Source organism: Mustelus asterias, chromosome 13 (genome assembly GCF_964213995.1).
Source record: "Mustelus asterias chromosome 13, sMusAst1.hap1.1, whole genome shotgun sequence".
NCBI classification, from domain to species: Eukaryota; Metazoa; Chordata; class Chondrichthyes; order Carcharhiniformes; family Triakidae; genus Mustelus; species Mustelus asterias.
The window spans coordinates 25271581-25297255 of NC_135813.1; the positions used below are offsets into that span (position 1 = coordinate 25271581).

Here is a 25675-nt window from a genome sequence, read left to right on the forward strand (position 1 = left end):
GTGAAAAACCCCAGGGCCAATATGGGGAAAAAAATCTGGGAAATTCCTCTCCGACCCCCTGAGGCGATCGAAACGAGTCCAGGAGATCACAATGGCCCTGATCGGAAAATGCTTCCCAATCCTAGTCTTTTCCACTTCCACGAACACCATATGAATTCCCTGCCCCCGAGACAGGTTCCCAACTATCCGCAGTCTCGCTCTGTACTGGCACCAGCAAGATGATCATAGAATGAAGCCTTGAAACGAGAAACAAGGAACAATTAGCCCGCGCCGCTCCCTGGTCCAAACTAGACCACTCTTTTGTATCCCTCCATTCCCACTCCGTTCATATAGCTGTCTAGATAAGTCTTAAACGTTCCCAGTGTGTCCGCCTCCACCACCTTGCCCGGCAACACATTCCAGGCCCCCACGACCCTCTGTGTGAAATATGTCCTTCTGATATCTGTGTTAAACCTCCCCCCCTTCACCTTGAACCTATGACCCCTCGTGAACGTCACCACCGACCCGGGGAAAAGCTTCCCACCGTTCACCCTATCTATGCCTTTCATAATTTTATACACCTCTATTAAGTCTCCCCTCATCCTCCGTCTTTCCAAGGAGAACAACCCCAGTTTCCCCAATCTCTCCTCATAACCAAGCCCCTCCATACCAGGCAACATCCTGGTAAACCTCCTCTGTACTCTCTCCAAAGCCTCCACGTCCTTCTGGTAGTGTGGCGACCAGAACTGGACGCAGTATTCCAAATGCGGCCGAACCAACGTTCTATACATCTGCAACATCAGACCCCAACTCTTATACTCTATGCCCCGTCCTATAAAGGCAAGCATGCTATACGCCTTCTTCACCACCTTCTCCACCTGTGACGTCACCTTCAAAGATCTGTGGACTTGCACACCCAGGTCCCTCTGCGTCTCTACACCTTTTATGGTTCTTCCATTTATCGTGTAGCTCCTCCCTACATTATTCCCACCAAAATGCATCACTTCGCATTTATCAGGATTGAACTCCATCTGCCATTTCCTTGCCCAAATTTCCAGCCTATCTATATCCTTCTGTAGCCTCTGACAATGTTCCTCACTATCTGCAAGTCCTGCCAGTTTTGTGTCGTCCGCAAACTTACTGATCACCCCAGTTACTCCTTCTTCCAGATCATTTATATAAATCACAAACAGCAGAGGTCCCAATACAGAGCCCTGCGGTACACCACTAGTCACAGGTCTCCAGCCGGAAAAAGACCCTTCCACTACCACCCTCTGTCTTCTATGACCAAGCCAGTTCTCCACCCATCTAGCCACCTCCCCCTTTATCCCATGGGATCCAACCTTTTTCACTAGCCTACCATGAGGGACTTTGTCAAACTTTTTCACTAGCCTACCATGAGGGACTTTGTCAAACCTTTTTCACTAGCCTACCATGAGGGACTTTGTCAAACCTGTGCTGTACTGTTCTTTGTTCTTTGTTCTTTGTTCAATTGGGCAATATCTTAAATGCAAATTTTTCTAAGACTGATAACTTGATAAAGTTTGAATAGCACAGCTGCAAGTGAGTTTTATCGCAAAAAATAAACATTTAAAATCGCCATGTCAATCCCCCACTTGTTAGTAATTCGATTAAGGAACATTTAAAATCACCATGTCAATCCCTACTTGTTAGTGACCCAGTTATGAAACTAGAACTAGGGGGCATGGCCTCAAAATAAGGGGGAGCAGATTTAGGACTGAATTGCGGAGGAACTTCTTCACACAAAGGGTTGTGAATCTGTGGAAGCTCCGAAAGCTTATGGTATTTGCTACCAAATAAACCTGTTGGACTTTAACCTGGTGTTGTGAGACTTCTTACTGCGCTTACCCCAGTCCAACGCCGGCATCTCCACATCATGACGAACATAAAACTACCAGGAACCACAGCACAGAGGGTGGTGAGGGCCTGGAATGCGCTGCCAAGTAGGGTGGTGGAGGCAGGCACGCTGACATCGTTTAAGACTTACCTGGATAGTCACATGAGCAGCCTGGGAATGGAGGGATACAAACGATTGGTCTAGTTGGACCAAGGAGCGGCACAGGCTTGGAGGGCCGAAGGGCCTGTTTCCTGTGCTGTACTGTTCTTTGTTCTTTGTTCAATTGGGCAATATCTTAAATGCAAATTTTTCTAAGACTGATAACTTGATAAAGTTTGAATAGCACAGCTGCAAGTGAGTTTTATCGCAAAAAATAAACATTTAAAATCGCCATGTCAATCCCCCACTTGTTAGTAATTCGATTAAGGAACATTTAAAATCGCCATGTCAATCCCTACTTGTTAGTGACCCAGTTATGAAACTAGAACTAGGGGGCATGGCCTCAAAATAAGGTGGAGCAGATTTAGGACTGAATTGCGGAGGAACTTCTTCACACAAAGGGTTGTGAATCTGTGGAATTCCTTGTCCAGTGAAGCAGTTGAGGCTACCTCATTGAATGTTTTTAAGGCAAAGATAGATAAATTTTTGAACAGTAAAGGAATTAAGGGTTATGGTGAGTGGGCAGGTAAGTGGAGCTGAGTCCACGAGAAGGTAAGCCATGATCTTATTGAATGGCAGAGCAGGGCCGAGGGGCCAGAAAGCCTCCTACTGCTCCTAGTTCTTATGTTCTTATGATTAAAGAAAATTTAAAATCACCATGTCAATCCCCTGCCTGTTAGTACATTGATTTTTAATGAGATTTTTAAAGAGATCTAAGGGTACGGGTTCATAGCTCCTTGAAAGTGGAGTCACAGGTGGACAGGGTGGTGAAGAAGGCATTCAGCATGCTTGGGTTTCATTGGTCAGAACATTGAATACAGGAGTTGGGTCGTCTTGTTGAAGTTGTACAAGACATTGGTAAGGCCACACTTGGAATACTGTGTACAGTTCTGGTCACCCTATTATTGAAAGGATATTATTAAACTAGAAAGAGTGCAGAAAAGATTTACTAGGATGCTACCGGGACTTGATGGTTTGAGTTATAAGGAGAGGCTGAATAGACTGGGACTTTTTTCTCTGGAGCGTAGAAGGCTGAGGGGTGACCTTATAGAGGTCTATAAAATAATGAGGGGCACAGATCAGCTAGATAGTCAATACCTTTTTCCAAAGGTAGGGGAGTCTAAAACTAGAGGGCATAGGTTTAAGGTGAGAGGGGAGAAATACAAAAGGGTTCAGAGGGGCAATTTTTTCACGCAGAGGGTGGTGAGTGTCTGGAACAAGCTGCCAGAGGTAGTAGTAGAGGTGGGTACAATTTTGCTTTTTAAAAAGCATTTAGACAGTTACATGGGTAAGATGGGAATAGAGGGATATGAGCCAAATGCGGGCAATTGGGACTAGCTTAGGTGTTTAAAAAAAAGGCAGCATGGACAAGTTGGGCCAAAGGGCCTGTTTCCATGCTGTAAACCTCTATGACTCTGACTGTATGACTGAAGATGTCCCAAATCTAGATTTTGCTGCTCGCACTTTGCATTTAAAATTCCCTCACCTTTTGTGTCTGTGGTGCTGATTTCAGGAGAATTGTGTCAAATTGAATGGAACCGCTAGATTGGTGTCTGATTCCACATCTCTGCAGCTGTGCTCACATCTAGATTTCCCAGAATCTAATCTTGGGGAGATTGCGATTATTTCAGTGCGCATTTTGATTTGCTCCACTCAATGTTGGGTCCAACAGCTGAAAGGACTCTGATCTCTGGGGCACCAACAGCTCTTTCTGTGAAAAATATTGCTGCGCGCCAAACTTTTCATTCTGACTGGAATGACTTGATTGGGTTGAGCCAGTGTGAAAAATCGCTCCCCCCCCCCTCACTCCTTCCCTCCCATGCCTATCCTCTGGCTCACGTGGCTAAAGTCCATCTGGTGTGATTATCCGACTTCCAATTACAATGGTGTTCATCAGTTTCTCGTTTGAGTTTGAGGGCGGGTTGCGGGTTCTGCATCTTATCCTTTCGGAGTGAGGCGTGTCCTTTCCATCCAGCTGCTTATTTTCCTTATTCTTATCTTTATTTTATTAATATGGTTCTGCCCCCCGCTTCATTCTAGCTGAAGTGATCACTTCTTTCTTCATTCTTTTAGTTTTCCTAAAGATTTTGCTTTTTTTTATAACGAACTATTGGAAGATGCCCACTTCAGCTGCTGTTCCGAGCTTTGGGAAGATCTAGACACCTTTTTGGTTGTTGTCTCTGTTCCTTTTAATGTTTATGATGCTGTATTTTAGTTGGTGTTTGACAATGATACACATTCTATGTACTTTTTAATGTTCTCAGTCCCCCAAATGTTCGGTAAACATTGCCTCCTGTATGTATTTATTGAAATATTCACTTTTCAGGTCAAAATTATATATTCCGACATTGTTTAAAAACAACAATGGTCTTTTTATTGAACTTGCTTACAAATCATTTTATTAAACTTACTGGGGCGGCACAGTGGTTAGCACTGCTGCCTCTCAGTGTCAGGGACCCGGGTTCGATTCCCGGCTTGGGTCACTGTCCGTGCGGAGTCTGCACGTTTTTCCCGTGTCTGCGCGGGTTTCCTCCGGGTGCTCTGGTTTCCTCCCACAGTCCGAAAGACGTGCTGGTTAGGTGCATTGGCCATGCTAAATTCTCCCTCAGTGTACCCGAACAGGCACCAGAGTGTGGCGACAAGGGGATTTTCGCAGTAACTCCTTGCAGTGTTAATGTAAGCCTACTTGTGACGCTAACAAATAAACTTTAGAAAGGAGTGAACAATGAAATGATGTATCCGTCATTCAAATTATTGTTGCCATTAACATTTTTTTACCTATTAAAATGCGGCTGATTGATTGATCCACTGCACTTCATGCTGTGTTACGAATATAAAAGTAAAGTTTATTTATTAGTCACAATGATGGCCTACATTAACACTGCAATGAAGTTACTGTGAAATTCCCCCAGTCGCCTGTTTGAGTCAATGCATCTAACCAGCACCTCTTTCAGACTGTGGGGAGAAACCAGAGCACCTGGAGGAAACCCACGCAAAGAACGTGCAGATTCCACACAGACAGTGACCCAAGCCGGGAATCGAACCGGGGTCCCTGGCGCTGCAAGGCAGCAGTGCTAACCATTGTGCTACCCGTGCTGCCCTAATACAGTTTAAGAATACAGCTTAGGGCTGGATGTCTTCTGTGTAGCTGTAGCTGTCCTCCATGAGATGAGATTGGACAGTTCCAAGCTGACCTTTGGTGACCGATGGTCAAATCTGCTTCCATATTGACACTGAGTGCTGAACCAATGCTTTTGGCGAAAGCTTCTTCTCTGTTTGTCTCAAATATTGCGATATTTGAAAGCTAGCTCCCCCAAATGCATTTCGCAGCGAGGCCCCTTTGGGGAGAAGGTTATGAACAGTGAAAATGCAGTCAAAGTTTTCTCCAAAGAACTGTTCCTGAAATGTTTCTAAATGTGGTTGTTTCCTATTGCAGTAAACCCTTGCTGTTACTACCCTTGCCAGAATAAAGGAATCTGTGTCAACGTGGGGAAGGAAGATTATGAATGTGACTGCACACGCACTGGTTACTATGGCGTTAACTGCAGTGTGCGTAAGTTGTTTGAATTCTCCGTTTTTAGTCAGATTTTATCAGAGTTATGGTTTTGACCTTCATGACTCGGCAGCTCAGTTGGAATACATCATTACCACTGGCACCTCACTGCTTTCAATATTTATTTCAAAGCATTCCACTAATCCCTAAATTGCTGAACCCAAGCACACTGCTTTGGCAAGTTGACTACATACAAGTTGTGATACTGAACATGCATTTCGTTCTGAGTAATAATTTTTTTAAATTAATAAGCTACTGTGGAATAGTGTATTCAAACTGAGATGCGCCTTAATTCTAAACATTATAAGGGAGAGATATGTTCCCTGACTCAATCCAACTCTTTAAGGACAGTGTGGCTTATGTTGTTGGGCAATTAATATTAGCTTTTCATAGAATCCCTATAGTGCAGAAGGAGGCCATTCAGCCCATTGAGTCTGCACCGACCACAATCCCACCCAGGCCTTATCCCACGATAGGGCAATTTAGCATGGCCAATCCACCTAACCCACACATCTTTGGACTGTGGGAGGAAACTGAAGCACTCGGAGGAAACCCACGCAGACACGGGGAGAACGTGCAAACTCCGCACAGACAGTGACCCAAGCCGGGAATCGAACCCAGGTCCCTGGAGCTGTGAGGCAGCGGTGCTAACCACTGTGCCACCATGCCACCCTTTTAATTGTTCTTGAGATGTGGGCAGCACTAGCAGTATTTATCGCCCACCTCTAGTTGGCATTAAGATTCAAACGGGTGATTTGGAACTGAAAGTAATATGTGTGCCAAATTAGGTGGAGGGATAGATTCCTCTCTGAATGTTCCCTCTCTGAATGTCATCAGTGAATTCCCACTCACCTGAAGAAGGGGCTTGGAGTTCCGAAAGCTTGTGTGGCTTTTGCTACCAAATAAACCTGTTGGACTTTAACCTGGTGTTGTTAAACTTCTTACTGTGTTTACCCCAGTCCAACGCCGGCATCTCCACATCATGTCATCAGTGAACCAGTGGGTTTTTTAATGTTGGGGGTAAAAAAGCTCTAAGATCATTTTCTGGTGCTAGTGCACAAATTATAAAATGAATTCAGTTTGGAATTGAGCTCAAAAATCAAGGTAGACACTCAGTTGCCGCACTGATGGAGTGCTGCACTGTCGAAGTCACATTGTTGTTTGTGGGAGTTTGCTATGAATTTCTCCTTCACAACAGTGACTACACCTTCTAGATACAGTGAAGGTTTTGGTACATCCAGTGGTCACGAAAAGCACTTTCTAAATGTCAGTCTGTTTTAATACTTTAGCCACAGTAGCACTAGAAAGCAAAATCTCAGCACAATAAGGTTTCCTTCATGGCTGGTTTGCAAGCATACTCAGAAGTTGTCTACAATAAACTGCAGCGATGCAAATCTCATAATGTTTAAGCATCTTTTGTGATTCAACGGGAATGTTTTTTAAGCGTTCTTTTTTCCCGAAGTTTAAGTTTATTTATTAGTGTCACAAGTCGGCTTACATTAACACGGGCAGTGAAGTTTTTGGGAAAATCCCCTAGTCGCCACACTTCAGCACCTGTTGGGCTACACTGAGGGAGAATTTAGCGTGGCCAATGCACCTAACCAGCATGTCTTTCAGACTGTGGGAGGAAACCCCGGAGCACCCGGAGGAAACCCACACAGACACGGGGAGAACATGCAGACTCTGCACAGACAGTGCCGAAACCGGGAATGGAACCTGGATCCCTGGCGCTGTGAGGCAGCAGTGCTAACCACTGTGCCACCATGCTGTCAACAGAATGTCAGTTTTCCCTCATCTACAGGGGAAAGCATATCTTCCTAAATGTAAAAAGAAGCTGGACTGTCTGAAAAAAGGCAAAAAAAACCCTTTTCTGTCCAACTAGAATTACAAAATATTGGAGCCACTATATGTGCATGGGGGCATTACAAATAAGAATAGGCTAGGGTGAGTGTTAGCATTTATTAACAATGTTTGCAATGGTTGATTTGATCTGAGGGACTTTTTTTTTCATTGCAGCTTCTTTTTGGTCACGTATTCACACACTTCTGAAGCCAAAGCCCAGTTTTATGCACCATATGCTGACGCATTATGAGTGGTTTTGGGATATTCTTGGAAGTATTTCATTCCTCAGAGATTCAATCATGCGATATGTTTTAACAGGTATGTCGCCCTTATTAAATCTTGTATCTGAGCAGTGGCAATTATAAGTCAACATTGTCTGTTGATTCATTTTATCTATGCATCAAAACTCTGTGGCTGGAATTTTACCGGCACGCCCACCCCAGAACCGGTGCGGGCAAGGTTCGCAGAACAACATTCTCCGTTGGTCTCGGGCGGGATCTTACCAGCCTCAGGCGGACTAAGCGAGCGGTAAAATTCCAGTTTATGTGAGCTGCAGGGTAAGGGGTAAGTGGATTGAGTCACACAATCCAGTCCCCATTTTAAAGTTTATGCTGTCACTCAAAATTATATTGAGATTTTACATTCTTAGCTTGAAATAACTTGAGGCGACTCGATGTGGTTAATAACTAACAGAAGGATTTGTTGATAAGAACGATATACAATGTAGGGTTTAACAGGACAGCTATACAGGTCCACCCCTAACAACACCCTGACCCCAACCGAAGCCCTCCAGCCCTAGGAATGCGCACCCTTGCTCCCGATTGGCCCAGGTTTGGGTGCTCACGCTCCATTGGCTCCGTCCCAGTCACGTGGCCCGTGAAGGATTACCCCTTAAAGGGGCCATGCTCCCATTCTCCTTACCCCCCTGACTTCTTGGACTACTTACGAATAGAACAAAAAGAAAAATAGTGAACACATACTAAGAAGCCTCACAACACCAGGTTAAAATCCAATAGGTTTATTTGGAATCACGAGCTTTCGGAGTGCTGCTCTTTCATCAGATAGGCAGAACATATAGGCAGAGTAGCAACAATATCACCAGGGACTTCCGGATCCTTGTGGAATTCTGCAACTCTGTTAGGGGTTATCCAGCAGCCGACGACACAGGTTCCACTGATGCAGTGGACGTACTAACCGCCTCTGGAGCTAGGTCCTTGTCGGCCTTTCTTCTGCCTCCACCACCAAAGCCAGAGGCTGTCTTGGCTCCACTGTGGGTGTCAGAATCTCTAGTTTAGAGGCTGGTACATACGGACATGACGTGGGGCCCACTTGCTTGTCTCCTGGAACTGGCTCTACTCTCTTGTGTAAGTGGTCAACATGATTACTTACTCGACGGCCATGTACCTCCACCACGCGAGACTAGCCCTCTCTTCTCCATGACTCTCCCTGGCACCCAGGCAGGTCCGCCACCAAAATTCCTTCCAAAATGAGGTTGTCAATATTAAATGATTTATCCCCTTTCTGAGTGTCATGGTGCTATTTCAGGGAGGCCTACCTAGTCTCCACCCACCCTGATAAATTTGGGGACACAAGTGCAAACAGTTATGTAGGCGCCGATCCATTAGCAATTCTGCTGGCGTGATCCCAATGGTGGCCTGAGGCATATTGTTCTTGACAATCACGATGGCAATGACCTATGAGCCTGCTTCTTCATGGAAGCCTTGAACATCTGCATGGCTTGTTCCACCAACCCATTTGAGGCAGGATGGTAGGAGGCTGACCTGACATCACAAATGCCATTAGACTTGACGAAGGTCTGAAATTTGTGAGCCGTGAATGCTGTTGTGTTGTCTAATACCAACACTTCAGGAAGACCATGGATTACAAAGATCTGCCTCAGTTTTTCAATAGTAGATGTAGCTGTGGTGGATCTCACGAGCTGAACATCCAACCACTTGGAATGGGCATCTACTAAGATCAGGAACATGTGCCCCAAAAAGACCCAACTAAATATATATGAAGCCATAATCACGGACAGCTTGGGCATTCCCAAGAGTGCATGTTCACCGGTGGCGGTAATGTTTGCTGAGTCTGACGACTTTCACACGACCCGACCATTTGTTCAATTTCTCTGTCAATTCCAGGCCCCTGGACATAGCTTCTGGCCAGTGCTTTCATTCTGCTCTTGCCAGGATGAGCATCATGTAACTACTGGAGCAGGGGCATTGGCCCGGGGGTGGTACGATGACGCAAGCCCCCCGAATGGCACTCCATCTTTGCAGCATATCACATCCGTGCGTTGCAAATGTGGCTTCGTTTGCTCTGCCTTGTTGAAGTGCCATCCTGTCAGTACCATTTTCTTGGACTTCAACAGCAAAGAGTCATAGTCCGTCCACGGCGTAATGTGGGCTGCTGAAATGGGTAGGGTGTCCAAAAAATGCATAGCCAATAGTATCTCCTCTGGAACAAGCAGTGATGGTCTGGTGAGTGGTAGGGGAAGGCAGCTCAATGCATCCATATTTGATATCTGTGTTCCTAGCCTGTGACCCAAGTGCAACAAGGCCCATCTCTACACCCTGGCCAAGGCAATAGCTGCCACTGGCTTATCCTCCTGGAAAAGCCCCGACAATGACTTATGGTCTGACACAATAGTGAAATGTCAACCATAGATGTACTAGAATCATAGAAATCCTACAGTACAGAAGGAGGCCATTCGGCCCATCGAGCCTGCACTGACAACAATCCCACCCAGACCCTGTGCCAGTAATCTCATGTATTTACCCTGCAAATCCCCCTGACACTAAGGGGCAATTTAGCCTGGCCAATCAACCTAATCAGTCTTCGGACTGTGGGAGGAAACCGGAGCACCCGGAGGAAACTCACGCAGACACGGGGAGAATGTGCAAACTCCACACAGACAGTGACCCAAGCCGGGAATCGAACCCAGTCCCTGGCGCTGTGAGGCAGCAGTGCTAACAGTGCTGCTGGTGAAATTTCTTTGCCACCGTTAGGCTTTTGTTGTCAATTTGTGACTAACTTTTTCTCAGTGTCTGACAAAGTCCTCGAAGCCAATGCAATTGGGCCTCTCCTCCCCATTTGCCGTTCTATGGGATAGAACTGCTACAACTCCACATGGCAAGGCCTCAAAAGTGACTACTAATGGCTTCATAGAATCATAGAAACCCTACAGTGCAGAAAGAGGCCATTCGACCCATCAAGTCTGCACTGACCACAATCCCACCCAGGCCCTACCCCCATATCCCTACATATTTTACCCACTAATCCCTCTAACCTACACATCCCAGGACACTAAGGGGCAATTTTAGCATGGCCAATCAACCTAACCCGCACATCTTTGGACTGTGGGAGGAAACCGGAACACCCAGAGGAAACCCATGCAGACACAAGGAGAATGTGCAAACTCCACACAGTCAGTGACCCGAGCCGGGAATCGAACCCAGGTCCCTGGAGCTGTGAAGCAGCAGTGCTAACCACTGTGCTATCGTGTCGCCCTCGGGTCAAAGTGCACAAGCAATGACGACGACTGTTAAGCCTGTTTGTCTTGGGCAAAAGCTTCTTCCTGCACGTCTCGCCACTTCCATCTCTGATGCTTTTTTAAACGCTGGCGTAGGGGTCCAGATATGTTCAGCTAGAACCTTCCATAGTAATTGATCATTCCTAGGAAAGACACAGTTCTGTCACCTTCCGAGGCACTGGAACTCCATTAATAGCTTTCCCCTTCTCTTCACCTGTGCCTCCACTTTGAACCCAAGCTACATAACCTCCTTAGCTTGGAAAGCACATTTCTCCTGTTTCAGCCCCATGCCAGCTTCCTTAACTCTCTTCAGGATCTCTTCCAGGTTTGCACCATGTTCTTCAGGAGCCACACCTGTAATTGAAGGGGCCATACAACTATAGGTAAATGGCAAAACTTTTGGCAATTTGAGAAACCAAGTTGGTCAGAGTTTCCTTGTATTACTGAAAGATGCAAAATGGAGGTGCACCATCGCCGCCACTGGTGGGAGGGTGTAATTACAGTATGATTGATTAATGGAGGTCAGGAATTTTCAGAGGTTGGTGTTTCCCATCTGTTGTCGGGAACAGTCTCCGTCGACACTGCCAGCCCTGCAACCATTTCCAATGAGCATTAATTGGCTGCAGGTGGGAATTCTGCCCCTCACTCAGGAGGATGTCCCACCTTAGAGATGTGTTAATTTGATTGGCCAGCAGTCTCTAATCCCCGTAGTGACAGAAGTGAAAGTTTATGAAATCCACGTGGCTTAAGTTCTGGGAGTGAAGGAGAGATGGGTTTTCGGGGTCTCTGGGCGGGATGGTGGTGAAGGCTTGGGGGAGTGGATAGTGGGGGTATGGGGTGTTGGGGAGAGGCTAGAAGTGAAGGAGAAAGGTGCACTGGCCAGTGGACCTTAGGTGGCTGGGGGTGGGAGATGGTGTCCAAAGTTAGAAGGGGAACTTCTGTTGGAGGCGCCCCTCCCTCCACCCCACTCCTTCCTGAGGCCTAAGTCCGATCATTTCCGGGCTTCTTGCAAGCCCGGGAAATCTCTCCACCATCCACCAATATGAGGCTGGGTGCGAAACGGCCCTAAAGTGATCAGTAATTGGACACTTAAGAGCCTCAATTAGGGCAAATGCAGGCGGCACATCCGAGGCCTCATCCCCTCCAGTGTGAGATCGCTGAGAGGTTGGAGCAGGCGGGAACCCGGCACGGTGGCACAGTGGTTGGCACTGCTGCCTCACAGCGCCAGGAACTCGGGTTCAATTCCAGCCTCAGGCCACCGTCTGTGCAGATTTTGCACATTCTTCCTGTGTCTGCGTGGGTTTCCTTTGGGTGCTCCGGTTTCCTCCCACACTCCAAAGATGCGTGGGTTAGGTGGATTGGCCATGGTAAATTCCATCTGCGTGTCCAAAGATGAGTAGGTTAGGGGGATTAGCAGGGTAAATATGTGGGTTTGCAGGGATTAGGCTGAGAGGTGGTCCTGGTTAAGATGCTTTTTCAGTGAGTTGGTGCAAACTCGATGGGCTGAATGGCCTCCTTCTGCACTGTAGGGAATCTATGGTTCTAAGTCCCTGTCAGCAAAGGAGTACGAAATTCAGGCTAGTCAGTGTCCATCGTCAGTGTAGCTAACAGGATTTACAGGTATGTACACAGGACCTGCAGCACCAAACAGGACCGGAATTTCCAGGGCAGGCTCGGCTCGTGGAATGGAATTCTCCATTGGCCTCGGGCAGGATGTTACGAGCCTCGCCCGAGCGAGGTCCTAAAATCCTGCCCAGTGTTTTTAGCACAACTGATCAGGAGTTTATAGTCCCACCCAGTCTTCTCCCACTCCAATTAACCCACTCCAATTAACGTGGGCGACACAGTGGCACAGCGGTTAGCACTGCTGCCTCACAGCTCCAGGGACCCGGGGTTCGATTCCCGGCTTGGGTCACTGTCTGTGTAGAGTTTGCACATTCTCCCCGTGTCTGCGTGGGTTTCCTCCGGGCGCGCCGGTTTCCTCCCACAGTCCAAAGGTTGATTGGACATGCTAAATGAACCCTTAGTGTCCCAGGATGTGATTGGTTAGAGGGATTAGCAGGGTAGCTAAGCGGGGATCGGACCGGGGTGGGATTGGTGTCAGTGCAGACTCGATGGGCCGAATGGCCTCCTTCTGCACTGCAGAGATTCTATGAACCCTGCCCTCATATTCCTCTTTTTGCTTTTCACATCAAGCCTCCCTTAAATGCACGCCGTCTATCTGCTTCAGGCATTCGGTTTAGCAGCAATGTCCACATACCCATCGGCCTCTGTGTGAAAGAATTCATCGTCAATCCTTCACTGGGACTGTACAGTAACGGCTGTATTCATGTTCTCAGTTTGCCTACAGGTCAAAGCAGTTTCTTCTTGTACAGTTCAGTGTTTTTTGTACAGCCGCTAGTCGCTTTGCGTGTGTCGATACTTTTTTAAACTGTGCGGCAAGCAGATAACAACCAGTTTTTCCAAAGTCCACACTTGATAAGGTTGTTCCCCCGATATGTTTCTTGTTTTCCGACCCCAGGGTCAATGAATAATTAAAGGAAGCCACTGCGACTATTGTAAATGTGCACAGCAGACGGGATCTCACCGGCTCACCATGCCGGTTGATCAGTGTGGCGAGCCTGTAAGATAGGGCGAATGGCAAGAAATCGGGGTTCGCACCCAATCTTTTGCCTCTCATAGAATCACAGAATCCCTACAGTGTAGAAGGAGGCCATTCGGCCCATTGAGTCTGCACCAACAACAATGCCACCCAGGTCCTATCCCCGTAACCCCATATATTTACCCTCCTAATCCCTCTGACACTAAGGGGCATGGCCAATGAACCTAACCCACATATCTTTGGACTGTGGGGAGGAGCACCTGGAGGAAACCCACACAGACATGGGGAGAACATGCAAACTCCACACAGACAGTGACCCGAGACTCTCGCAATCCTGTCGGCCCCGTTCTACTGGCGAAATTAGCCTCGCGCCCAGGAGTGGCGTTAGGCTGATTTAAATATTAATGAGATGCTTAGCATCGTTTGGCACTGTGTGCTTCCTGCTCATGCAAGATGGCCGTGGGCCTGTCCACGCAGACGCAGAAGCCAGTGGCGTTGTTTTCAGGAGACACAGTACCAGCTGGATCCTGAAGCCATTCAGTAAGTTACCGAGCGCTAGCTGAGGCGAGTGGGCAGTCGGAAGCCTCCCCTCCCTCAGGGATGGGGAGGGAGGGGAGGGAGGTTTCCCATCCACCTGGCAACGCCCGCGACTCCATCTCCATCTCCTCGTCTCGTTCCCGGTGGCAGAACCGGATTAAACGGAAGAGGATCGGGAGAAACTGTGAGGAGGCCGCAATGGCAAATATTACAAAAAGACGGCTTCCCTTTAGTGAAAGGGGTTAACTAGATGCTGCTACCACAGTGGTGTTTCCAATTCCAGGTTCTGATGATGATCCCACACGCACCCAGCTGCACTCTGTCCCTTTCAAAATGGTGGCCTGGCTTCCAACTGTCTATATATACACAGCTAATGCTGCCGTTCTTTGGAGAAACCCTATCTTTCCATCAATTCCTCCCATGCTCAACTCCTGTTCCATGTCTGGTCAACAATGAAAACCTCTCTCGCCCTTGCTCAATATCCCTTATACCCCCCCCCAACCGAATCTTCACTCTGGGGGTCCCTTCTCAAGGGCAATTGGGGATGGGCAATTAATCACTGGCCGAGACAATGACACTCACTTCCCACGAATGAATTGAAAAAAACATAGGCTGGAATTTTCTGGCCGTTCCCTCCGGCAGGATCTTCCGGTCCTGCTGACGCAGACCTCCCCCCACCCCGCCCCAGGTTTCCCCGTGGCAGGGGTTGCATACAACGGGAAATCCCGTTGACAACAACTGGACCAGAAGATCCCGCCACCGGCCAATGGCGGGGTGCCCCCCGCAAAGTCCCGTCCACAAAGTCTGAAACATTAAAACAGTGTTGCACAGGAACCAGGTGTGGGAAGCACTGCCGTATGATTTCCAATTGGTGGGAAAGCATTGGTGGCACCATGGGAATGGACATGTTGGCGACCAGTGCAGGGGGGGGAGTGTGGGAGCAGAAGTAGGGTTTTTAGATGGGGGATCATGTGATGAAACCTCCTGGATTACGTCCAAACAGAGTTGACAACCTTGTCTCCCACAAGACTTGTATTTAACCGTCTGTGGTAAACGACTGTTAAGTTATTGCCTGTGTGTGTGTGTGTGACATGCTTGGACACACCCCTGCCGGCCCTGCCTGAGACTCCTCCCCCCCTGGTATAAAGGTGACTTCTCCCAACCCCCCTGCTCAGTCGCCGGACCAGTTCCAACCAGTTCATCAGCATGGGTGTGCTCCAAGTCTTTCTTTTGTGAATAAAAGCCTGTTTGTTTTCGCGTACTCTCTAGTCGTCGCATAATTGATAGTGCATCACCGTCGGTGGATTGTAAATACAGCGGCAAGTCCAAGTAAGACGTTGGAAATGGCATCAGTGGAGAAAGAAGCAAAGGTCAATGAGCATTTGTCAAAATTGGTGCGGAGTATAAAGTCAACCCTGGTTTACAAAGATCGTCTCCAGACATTTAGGATTGCAACTTCTCTGGGCAGCACACTTGGACATCTAAGAATCATAGAATCCCTACAGTGCAGAAGGAAGCCATTTGGCCCATCAAGTCTGTACCGGCAACAATCCCACCCAGGCCCTAACCCCGTAACCCCACATATTTACCCTGCTAATTCCCCTGACTCTAAAGGGCAATTTAGCATGGCCAATCAACCTAATCCGCACATCTTTGGAGTGTGGGAGGAAACTGGAGCACCCGGAGGAAACCCACGCAGACATGGGGAGAAAGTGCAGACTCCACACAGTCACCTGAGGTCACAATTGAACCCGGGTCCCTGGCGCTGTGAGGCAGCAGTGCTAACCACTGTGCCACTCTGCCAGTGAGTAACTATTGTAAACTGGGTGCTCCCTGGCCAGTGCCACACTTTAGCAACTGGTTTGACATCAGTATCTGCTCCTAGCAAGCTCTGAGGTAATAACTGGACTGCAGAATTCACTGGCAAAAGCAATTGGATTGAAATCGTTTCCCAGATGTCGTTCTGACTGTTTTTGTGTTGTGTAGGGTTGCTTATTCATAGAAGATCATAGAAACCCTACAGTACAGAAAGAGGCCATTCGGCCCATCAAGTCTGCACCGACTACAATCCCACCCAGGCCCCACCCCCATATCCCCACATATTTTACCCGCTAATCCACGCATCCCAGGACACTAAGGGGCAATTTTAGCATGGCCAATCAACCTAACCTGCACATCTTTGGACTGTGGGAGGAAACCGGAGCACCCGGAGAAAACCCACGCAGACACGAGGAGAATGTGCAAACTCCACACAGACAGTGACCCGAGCCGGGAATCGAACCCAGGTCCCTGGAGCTGTGAAGCAGCAGTGCTAACCACTGTGCTACCGTGCCGCCCTCACAGTCTCCCAAATACTGAACCTACGGGATGACTGTGCCTCAGTCTACTGCTCTATGCGGCAACATTGCTGAATGTAAATCTCTAAATGAACTATAAGTAGAGTCACAGTGGTTTACAGCATGGAAACAGGCCCTTCGGCCCAACCTGTCCATGCCACCTAGTTTTTAACCATTAATCTAGTCCCAATTGCTCGCGTTTGGCCCATATCCCTCTATACCCATCTTACCCATGTAAATGTCTAAACACTTTTCAATAGAATTTAATAGGAGGTCTTATGGACTCCTGGCTCCCAAGTACTTGAAACAAATGCAGCTGTTGAAGCTGTAGAGAATTATTGTAAATAGCAGTGAGAGAGCAAACACAGCATGTCAGACATAATGTCCAGTCACAGAGTGTTCTGCTTTTGGAGATTCAGTGAGCTGAACACATTGGAATTTAAGGTATTGGATTGCAATTGATTCTGCAAAGCATTGTTTACAATCAAATCAGCAAGTGATCTCTCATGCTTTAATGCTATTTGATGCAAAGATACGTTTATTTAAGTGTGCACAGTCTCAGAGGGTTAATAATGCCACCTTTGTGTTGAGCACCATCAAAGAAATCCACAGCATTTTTAACACAAGAGTTGGTCAAAGTAGGAAGTGTTTTACACGATTGCCTCAGATCCTTTGCAAAAGTCTGGTGCTTATTCAGAGCTGCTTGGATTCCATCAGAAAATTTAAACACTCGACTAAACAGGAATTCAAAGAGGCCGGTGAACTATCAAGCCACATTGTTGCGTAGATATTTAACTGCGGGAGTGCGTGTATAAATCCAGACTTGGCCTGTTTCTGTGACTTGTTGATGGATTTCAAGATCAACAGTTAATTTGTTTGCACTGGCAAAATGATTTTAATCGTAGTTAAGTAAGTCTTGAACGTTGCATAAGCAAGCATTACGTGGATAGGTTATATATAGAGTCATAGTTGTCTACAGCACAGAAAAAAGGCCCTTCGGCCCATCGCGTCTGTGCCGGTCAAAGACAAACTATCTAAATATTCTCATCTCATTTTCCAGCACTTGGCCCCATAGCCTTTTATGGTTTGGCATCGCAAGCGAACATCTAAATACTTCAATGTTACGAGCGTCTCTGCCTCCACATCCTTTCAGGCAGTGAGTTTCAGACTCATAAATATATACTTTATAAAGTATACTTTAGCTATCTACAGGGGAGAACAGAGCAGCCACCCCAGGGTGCTTTTCTTGTCCTATATTTCCACATTTGGTCCCTGGTTGTGCAGACATTGTGCTGAGTTAACCAGGTTGCGCCCTTCTTACATCCGTTTAGTGCCTCACTGTCCATCGAAGGCTGTCCGTTAAGGTCCATGGGTTGCCCGCAGACTATATTTCCGACTTGCATATTTTTTGCCCCAGACACTCTTTGCATCTGTCAGCCACCGGGAGCTAGGGCGGGAAAGTGGAATTGAAGATCCACCATGATCATCTTAAACAGCAGAGCAGACGCAGTTTTATTTTAAATCATTCATGGGACATGGGCATCGCTGGCTGGCCAGCATTTATTGCCCAGTTTAGCGATAGTACCACTAGACCATCGCCACCCCAGGCGCCATGTTGTCACATGTTCTCCAATGCAGAGTCATCACGTGACCAATCTGGATGCTACAGAATGTCGCTTCAATTAAAGAAAGCAAAAGATCCTTTCTAGACATTCATAATGCTCCACATACAGTACAGCAGCGGATTGAGCAGGATATAGTGCAGTGCCTGAAGCTAAATATTTCTTTCAAACAAACAGTGACCAAACTCGAGTGCTTTTGAACCACTGCCAATTGTGTCTGGTAAATTGAAATTACTGTAGCATTCATTCAGACACAAATTAAACCACTTAAGAAGAGTTCCAGGAACTGGTGAATTATTAACCCTGCAATGTGTGGAGAAGCATTGTCTGCTGGTCTCCTGCGGGCTTGTTCAGACTTGGCCAGTTTTGTTTCCTGCTCTAGGATTTCAGGCCCGTTTCACTGCTCGGAAGGAAGGAGAATCTGAATTGAGCCTTCGAGCCTTTCCCCTGTTGGTCCAGTTTGCTGTCACGTGGAGCATTACGGACCCAGGTTCGATCCCTGGGTGAAGCTGATGTCAAAAGGGGAGATTGTTTGGGTTATTTTGGTTGGGCTCCGTGCCCCTGGGTTAGGAAGGGGAAAGTCAGCCAGGATTCCTGCTCTTGATTTTGTTCTTTGCAGACCATGAACATGTGTTAATATGAAGACTTTGTCAGGCTAAACTGTGATGCCATTGGTGTTTGAGTAGTGTTTCTGTTGGAGTGTCCGGGTGAAGAGCAGGAGAGCACTTTGCACCTGTCAATCCATATCCCGGTGGAAAATCAACGGGCGGAATTTTCCCCCAAAATTCTAAGTGTCACATTGGTCTGAAAACCGATGCAATTTTCCCACATTCTGTCAAATCTTTTGGCAATCGAAAGTGGGGGTAGTGAGGGTGGGTGGGGTTGGGGGGCAGGGCCTAAGCTCGCCGGGGAAGCCCACCGCAGACTGCTAGGCATGCGCCCTGATCTCCCATATACTGTCTATGAAAGATCTGTCGACCCCCACCCCCCTCCTCCAACAGGTATATCACCCCGCCCCCTTCCCCAAGGACCCTCTCATCCCTGATCACCAACCCCCAAAACAGAACCCCACCCCCCAACAATCACCACACCACAGCACCCCCCCCCCCCACCCCGATCACCAGCCTCGACCCCCAACCAGCGACCCCGAACGCTGATTGCTGGCCTCACAATCGGCCCCCATCCCCGAATGCAGAGTTCCCGCCTCCCCTCCCTTCCTACTGACCTCTTCCCCCACCACCCCCGCCCCTTCCCCTGTCTGGCTCTGCTACGCTCAGAGCAGTGGGGTGGAACGATTGCACCCACCACATTTAGGTGCAAGTAGAGGCAAAGTGGGCAGGTTACAGAAACATTTCGCTGTCAATCCCTTCAGACAAGTTAAATAATAGGGAAACCTGGGTTCAGTTTTGAATTTGGTGCAGTTTGTCTCGGCTTGATCCCATCTTCCTCAAACCTCAACTCTTAACCAAACTGCTAACATCCCAGTGAAGGTCCACAGCTTTAACTGGCAATCCTTGTCCGTCTGAGTGCATAGATTAGATAAAGAATACCAAAAATGTTTTGGAAAATCACAGAACAACGTTTAGCAATGGTATGCAGCCAGGGAACTATACAGTGAACAACGTTAACCTGCGCCAAATATATTTCTTAGCAACCAAGTGCACAGTCAGGGGCTGGTCACTTGGGCACTGTCCTTCAACAGGACGGCACGGTAGCACAGTGGTCAGCACTGCTGCTTCACAGCTCCAGGGACCTGGGTTCGATTCCCGGCTTGGGTCACTGTCTGTGTGGAGTTTGCACATTCTCCTCATGTCTGCGTGGGTTTCCTCCGGGTGCTCCGGTTTCCTCCCACAGTCCAAAGATTGCGGGTTAGGTCGATTGGCCATGCTAAAAAATTGCCCCTGAGATGCGTAGGTTAGAGGGATTAGCGGGTAAATATGTAGGGATATGGGGGTAGGGCCTGGGTGGGATTGTGGTCGGTGCAGACTCGATGGGCCCAGTGGCCTCTTTCTGCACTGTAGGGTTTCTATGATTCTATGAACACTACACTATTTGTTAACTCATAGCTCTGAGTCACATTGGTATCAGATATGTTTGTCATCCGATTACTTGTATCTTTGTGCCAGACTGAAGGGGCATGGTGGCACAGTGGTTAGCACTGCTGCCTCACAGCGCCAGGGAACTGGGTTCGATTCCAGCCTCGGGTGACTTGTCTATGTGGAGTCTGCACGTTCTCCCCGTGTCTGCGTGGGTTTCCTTCAGTTTTCTCTCACAATCCAAAGATGTACAGGTTAGGTGGATTGGCCATGCTAAATTGTCCTTTAGTGTCCAAAGATGTGTAGCTTAGGGGATTAGCAGGGTAAATATGGCTGGGGAGGGAGGGAGGTGGGGGGGGGGGGGTAGTGGTGAAGGGTGGTGATGGGCCTGTGTAAGATGCTCTGTCAGAGAGTCGATGCAGACTCAATGGGCTGAATGGCCTTCTGCACTGTAGGGATTCTCAGATTCTTGATTGCAATCTGCTGAGAATCACTGAACTGCACTGACTATGGGATAGGATTGCGTTGATATCAGTTGACCAGACAGAGATGGAAATATATGCACGAGAGAAGAATGAGAGAGACTGGGAAGAAACTAACCCCACCTCTCTCTGACTGGGTCAGTTTTTCACATTCCTCTAGTCAGAACATTCTGTGCTCCTTTAATAAGGGTCACTTGTGTTGCCCTGACAACTGTTTTAATGCAATGGTGCTGCAGAACTTCCCTTGCGCATTGTCGTTGAGTTTGAATGGCAGGAAATTAAATGTTGGAAGGGAAGGATATTTGCTTATATCCGGGTCCAATGCCAGCCATAATCCATGCTTGTGCTGTAAGATATTCTGTGTGAGTTTGATGCTGTGAGGTTTAAATTGTGCATCCATGTTGGTATAACCTTTCTCCCACTGTCAAGTTCAGAAAGTTTGCTCACCATTTACATGAACAATGGCGCGTCTTCCAGGCAGCGATACGTCAGGTGTAAACTAAGTATATTCCCGAAAGCAGCAAAGGTGAGGCATCCAAAGCTAGTGCTCCATGGGCGATGAAGTGAATAGAGGCTAAAATGAACCAAAGATGGCAAACGTCAGTACAGAATATAGCCAATACCCATACAAAATACAGAGTGCAGAGTGTGAAAGGATACAAGAGTAAAGCGAGGCAATGGCCTAGTGGTATTATTGCTAGACTATTAGTCCAGAAACTCAGCCAATGTTCTGGGGATCTGGGTTCGGCAGATGGTGGAATTTGAATTCAATTAAAAAAAATCTGGAGTCTACTAATAACCATGAAACCCTTGTTGATTGTTGAAAAATCCCACCTGGTTCACTAATGTCCTTTAGGGAATGAAATCTGCCGTCCTTACCTGGTCTGACCCACATGTGACTCCAGAGCCACAGCAATGTGGTTGACTCTCAACTGCCCTCAGGCAACTAGGGATGGGCAATAAATGCTGGCCAGCCAGCGACGCCCATGTCCCACAAAAAAATTTTTTAAAATGTGAGAAAACATACATGAGAAATGATTAGCAAGTAACATAGAAAGGAGCTCAAAAATATTTCATCAATGTATAAGATGTAAAAGGGTAGTTAAAATAAAGGTGGGACCTAAGAAAAAGAAGAAATGTTTGCATCAAGGCAGAGGGTTGAAGTCCTGAATGAGTACTGAATGAGTAGGGTGGCACGGTAGCACAGTGGTTAGCACTGCTGCTTCACAGCTCCAGGGACCTGGGTTCGATTCCCGGCTTGGGTCACTGTCTGTGTGGAGTTTGCACATTCTCCTCGTGTCTGCGTGGGTTTCCTCCACATGCTCCGGTTTCCTCCCACAGTCCAAAGATGTGCGGGTTAGGTTGATTGGCGATGCTAAAATTGCCCCTTAGTGTCCCGGGATGTGTAGGTTCGAGGGATGAGTGGGTAAAAATATATGGGGGTAGGGCCTGGGTGGGATTGTGGTCGGTGCAGACTCGATGGGCCGAATGGCCTCTTTCTGTACTGTGGGGTTTCTATGATTCCATGAGTACTCCATCTGTCTTTACAAAAACAAGAGGATATGGTTAAAGTTACAGTAGAGGAGGAGGGAGTAGAGATGTTCGACAGGATAACAATCGATTAAAAGGAAGTGCTGAATAGATTAGCAATGTCCTCTATTCAGATGGGATATGTCCAAGGCTGCCAAGGGAAACTAGGGTAAAGGTGGCAGAGGTTCCGACCACAATCTTCTCAATGGTACTGCATGTGGTAAGTGCCAGGCTGCCCAACTCCCAAAGGGAAAATTGAACAAACTATCACAACAATTTACAATTTGTATTTTATGAGGAGCTATCTGAAGTCAGAAGTAAATTTCAGAACACTAGTGAAAATTTAGAGTTTAAATTTAAACATTTATTAAAATAGAGAAACAAAGAAAATAACACCTAATGACACAAGAATACCTTTACACCGTTAACTGTATTTCCACTGGCTCACTGAGTATCGCTCCCATTTCTGTGAGTGTCCTCAAGTGAATGCAGTCAGGTTCCAGTGCCGGACCTGGTGTGAGACCCCTTATATATCTAAAGAACAAAGGAAATTACAGCACAGGAACAGGCCCTTCGGCCCTCCAAACCTGCACCGACCATGCTGCCCGACTTAACTAAAACCCCCTACCCTTCCAGGGACCATATCCCTCTATTCCCATCCTATTCATGTATTTGTCAAGATGCCCTTAAAAGTCACTACCGTATCCGCTTCCACTACCTCCCCCGGCAACGAGTTCCGGGCACTCATCACTCTCTGTGTAAAAAATCTGCCTCGTACATCTCCTTTAAACCTTGCCCCTCGCACCTTAAACCTGTGCCCCCTAATAATTGACTCTTCCACCCTGGGAAAAAGCTTCTGACTATCCACTCTGTCCATGCCTCTCATAATCTTGTAGACTTCTATCAGGTCGCCCCTCAACCTCCGTCATTCCAGTGAGAACAAACTATGTTTCTCCAACCTCTCCTCATAGCTAATGCCCTCCATACCAGGCAACATCCTGGTAAATATTTTCTGTACTCTCTCTAAAGTCTCCACATCCTTCTGGCAGTGTGGCGACCAGAATTGAACGCTATATTCCAAGTGCAGCCTAACTAAGGTTCTATAAAGCTGGAACATGACTTGCCAATTTTTAAACTCAATACCCTGGCCGATGAAGGCAAGCATGTCGTATGCCTTCTTGACTACCTTCTCCACCTGCGTTGCCACTTTCAGTGACCTGTGTACCTGTACACCTAGATCCCTTTGCCTATCAATACTCTTAAGGATTCTGCCATTTATTGTATATTTCCTCTCTGTATTAGACTTTCCAAAATGCATTACCTCACATTTGTCCGGAATGTCTACATTCACTTCAGGCAGTTACTGGGTTGTAGGTATTAATGATACCTGAGTATAGACTGTTGTATGGATTCAAAATACCCTATTAAACCCCCTTCCACTCCAATACTCACTTAACATACGTAGATGAGTTGAAACCAGGGAAACAGCCAGTTTTAGTGAAAGATGAGTTGAAGGTGTGTGAAAAGTCTGCTTGAGACTGGGAGTGGAGAAAGGGCTAGGATGATAATTAATCCCATATGTTTTGAAGTTCTGAAGTCTTCTCCAACTGAACTGAACCACAAACACTTCAATGGAAATCAGGGCGGCACGGTAGCACAGTGGTTGGGCGGCACGGTAGCACAGTGGTTGGGCGGCACGGTAGCACAGTGGTTGGGCGGCACGGTAGCACAGTGGTTAGCACTGCTGCTTCACAGCTCCAGGGACCTGGGTTCGATTCCCGGCTTGGGTCACTGTCTGTGTGGAGTTTGCACATTCTCCTCGTGTCTGCGTGGGTTTCCTCCGGGTGCTCCGGTTTCCTTCCACAGTCCAAAGATGTGTGGGTTAGGTTGATTGGCCGTGCTAAAATTGCCCCTTAGTGTCCTGGGATGCGTAGATTAGAGGGATTAACAGGTAAAATATGTAGGGATATGGGGGTAGGGCCTGGGTGGGATTGTGGTCGGTGCAGACTCGATGGGCCGAATGGCCTCTTTCTGTACTGTAGGGATTCTATGATTCTATGAGGGGAGATGTCTAGTGGGTGGCTGCATCAATATCGTTCATTTTACACTATTACCTAAAATTAAAATTACCTATAATCGATCCAGAAGAGCTATTGGTCTTTTTCTATTTGTTCTTAATTATTTATCTGAATTCAAAATTGGCTCAGCTGTAGGAGACAGAGGGTGATGATCGAAGGCTGCTTTAGTGACTGGAAGCCAGTGTCCAGTGGCGTACCACAGGGATCTGTGTCGGGCCCTTTACTATTTGTTATTTACATAAATGAGATTGATGGCTATGTGGGGGGATAGGATTAGTAAGTTTGCGGATGACACAAAGATTGGCCAGGTGGTTAACAGTGAAGCGGAGTGTCTTGGGCTACAAGAAGATATAGACGGAATGGTCAAATGGGCAGATAAGTGGCAGATGGAATTTAACCCACACAGACACGGGGAGAAAGTGCAGACTTCGCACAGACAGTGACCCAAGCCGGGAATCGAACTCGGGTCCCTGGCGCTGTGAGGCAGCAGTGCTAACCACTGTGCCACCATGTGAGGTGATATACTTTGGAAGGAGTAATTTGACAAGAAAGTACCAAATGAACAGTAGGACACTGAGAAGTTCTGTGGAACAAAGGAATCTTGGCGTGTTTGTCCACAGATCTCTGAAAACGGAAGGGCATGTTAGTAGGATGGTGAAAAAGGCATATGGGACACATGCCGTTATCAATCGAGCCATAGCTTACAAAAACAGGGAAATCATGTTGGAGTTGTGTAGAACTTCAGTGAGGCCACAGTTAGAGTACTGTGTGCAATTCTGGTTGCCACATTATCGGAAGGATGTGATTGCATTGGAGGGGGTGCAGAGGAGATTCACCAGGATGCTGCCTGGGATGGAACATTTAAGTTATGAAGAGAGGTTGCATAGGCTTGGAGCAGAGAAGACTGAGGTCTGACCTGATCGAGGTGCACAAGATTATGAGAGACAGGGACAGAGTGGATAAGGAGCAGCTTAGTTGAAGGGTCAGTCATGAGGCGACATAGGTTCAAGATGAGGGGAAGGGGGTTTCGGGCATAGAACATAGAACAGTACAGCACAGAACAGGCCCTTCGGCCCACGATGTTGTGCCGAGCTTTATCTGAAACCAAGATCAAGCTATCCCACTCCCTATCATACTGGTGTGCTCCATGTGCCTATCCAATAACCGCTTAAATGTTCCTAAAGTGTCTGACTCCACTATCACTGCAGGCAGTCCATTCCACACCCCAACCACTCTCTGCGTAAAGAACCTACCTCTGGGGTTTCGGGCAGATATGAGGAAAAACCTTTTTACCCAAAGGGCGGTGACGGTCTGGAATGCGTTGCCTGGGAGGGTGGTAGAGGTGTGTTGCCTCGCATCCTTTAAAAAATGTCTGGATGAGCATTTAGCACATTATAACATTCAGGGCTATGGACCAAGTGCTGGCAGTTGGGATTAGGTGGGAGTTCAGGTGTTTTGGTGAGGACTCAATGGGCCGAATAGCCTCTTTTGTGCTGTATGATTCTATGATTCTAGGTGTGGCTTGT

The 25675-nt window shown here is 47.3% G+C and overlaps 1 protein-coding gene across 2 annotated transcripts in view; it reads left to right on the forward strand.

Moving 5' to 3' along the window:
- The window catches only part of LOC144502519 (prostaglandin G/H synthase 1-like), a 106124-nt gene that overhangs the window by 11979 nt on the left and 68470 nt on the right, over positions 1–25675 (forward strand). For both annotated transcript variants that reach the window (XM_078226573.1, XM_078226574.1), the window contains exons 3-4: positions 5433–5549; positions 7566–7709. In XM_078226573.1, the coding sequence (XP_078082699.1) occupies positions 5433–5549; positions 7566–7709 (261 nt within the window). The remainder of the gene's footprint in view (positions 1–5432; positions 5550–7565; positions 7710–25675) is intronic.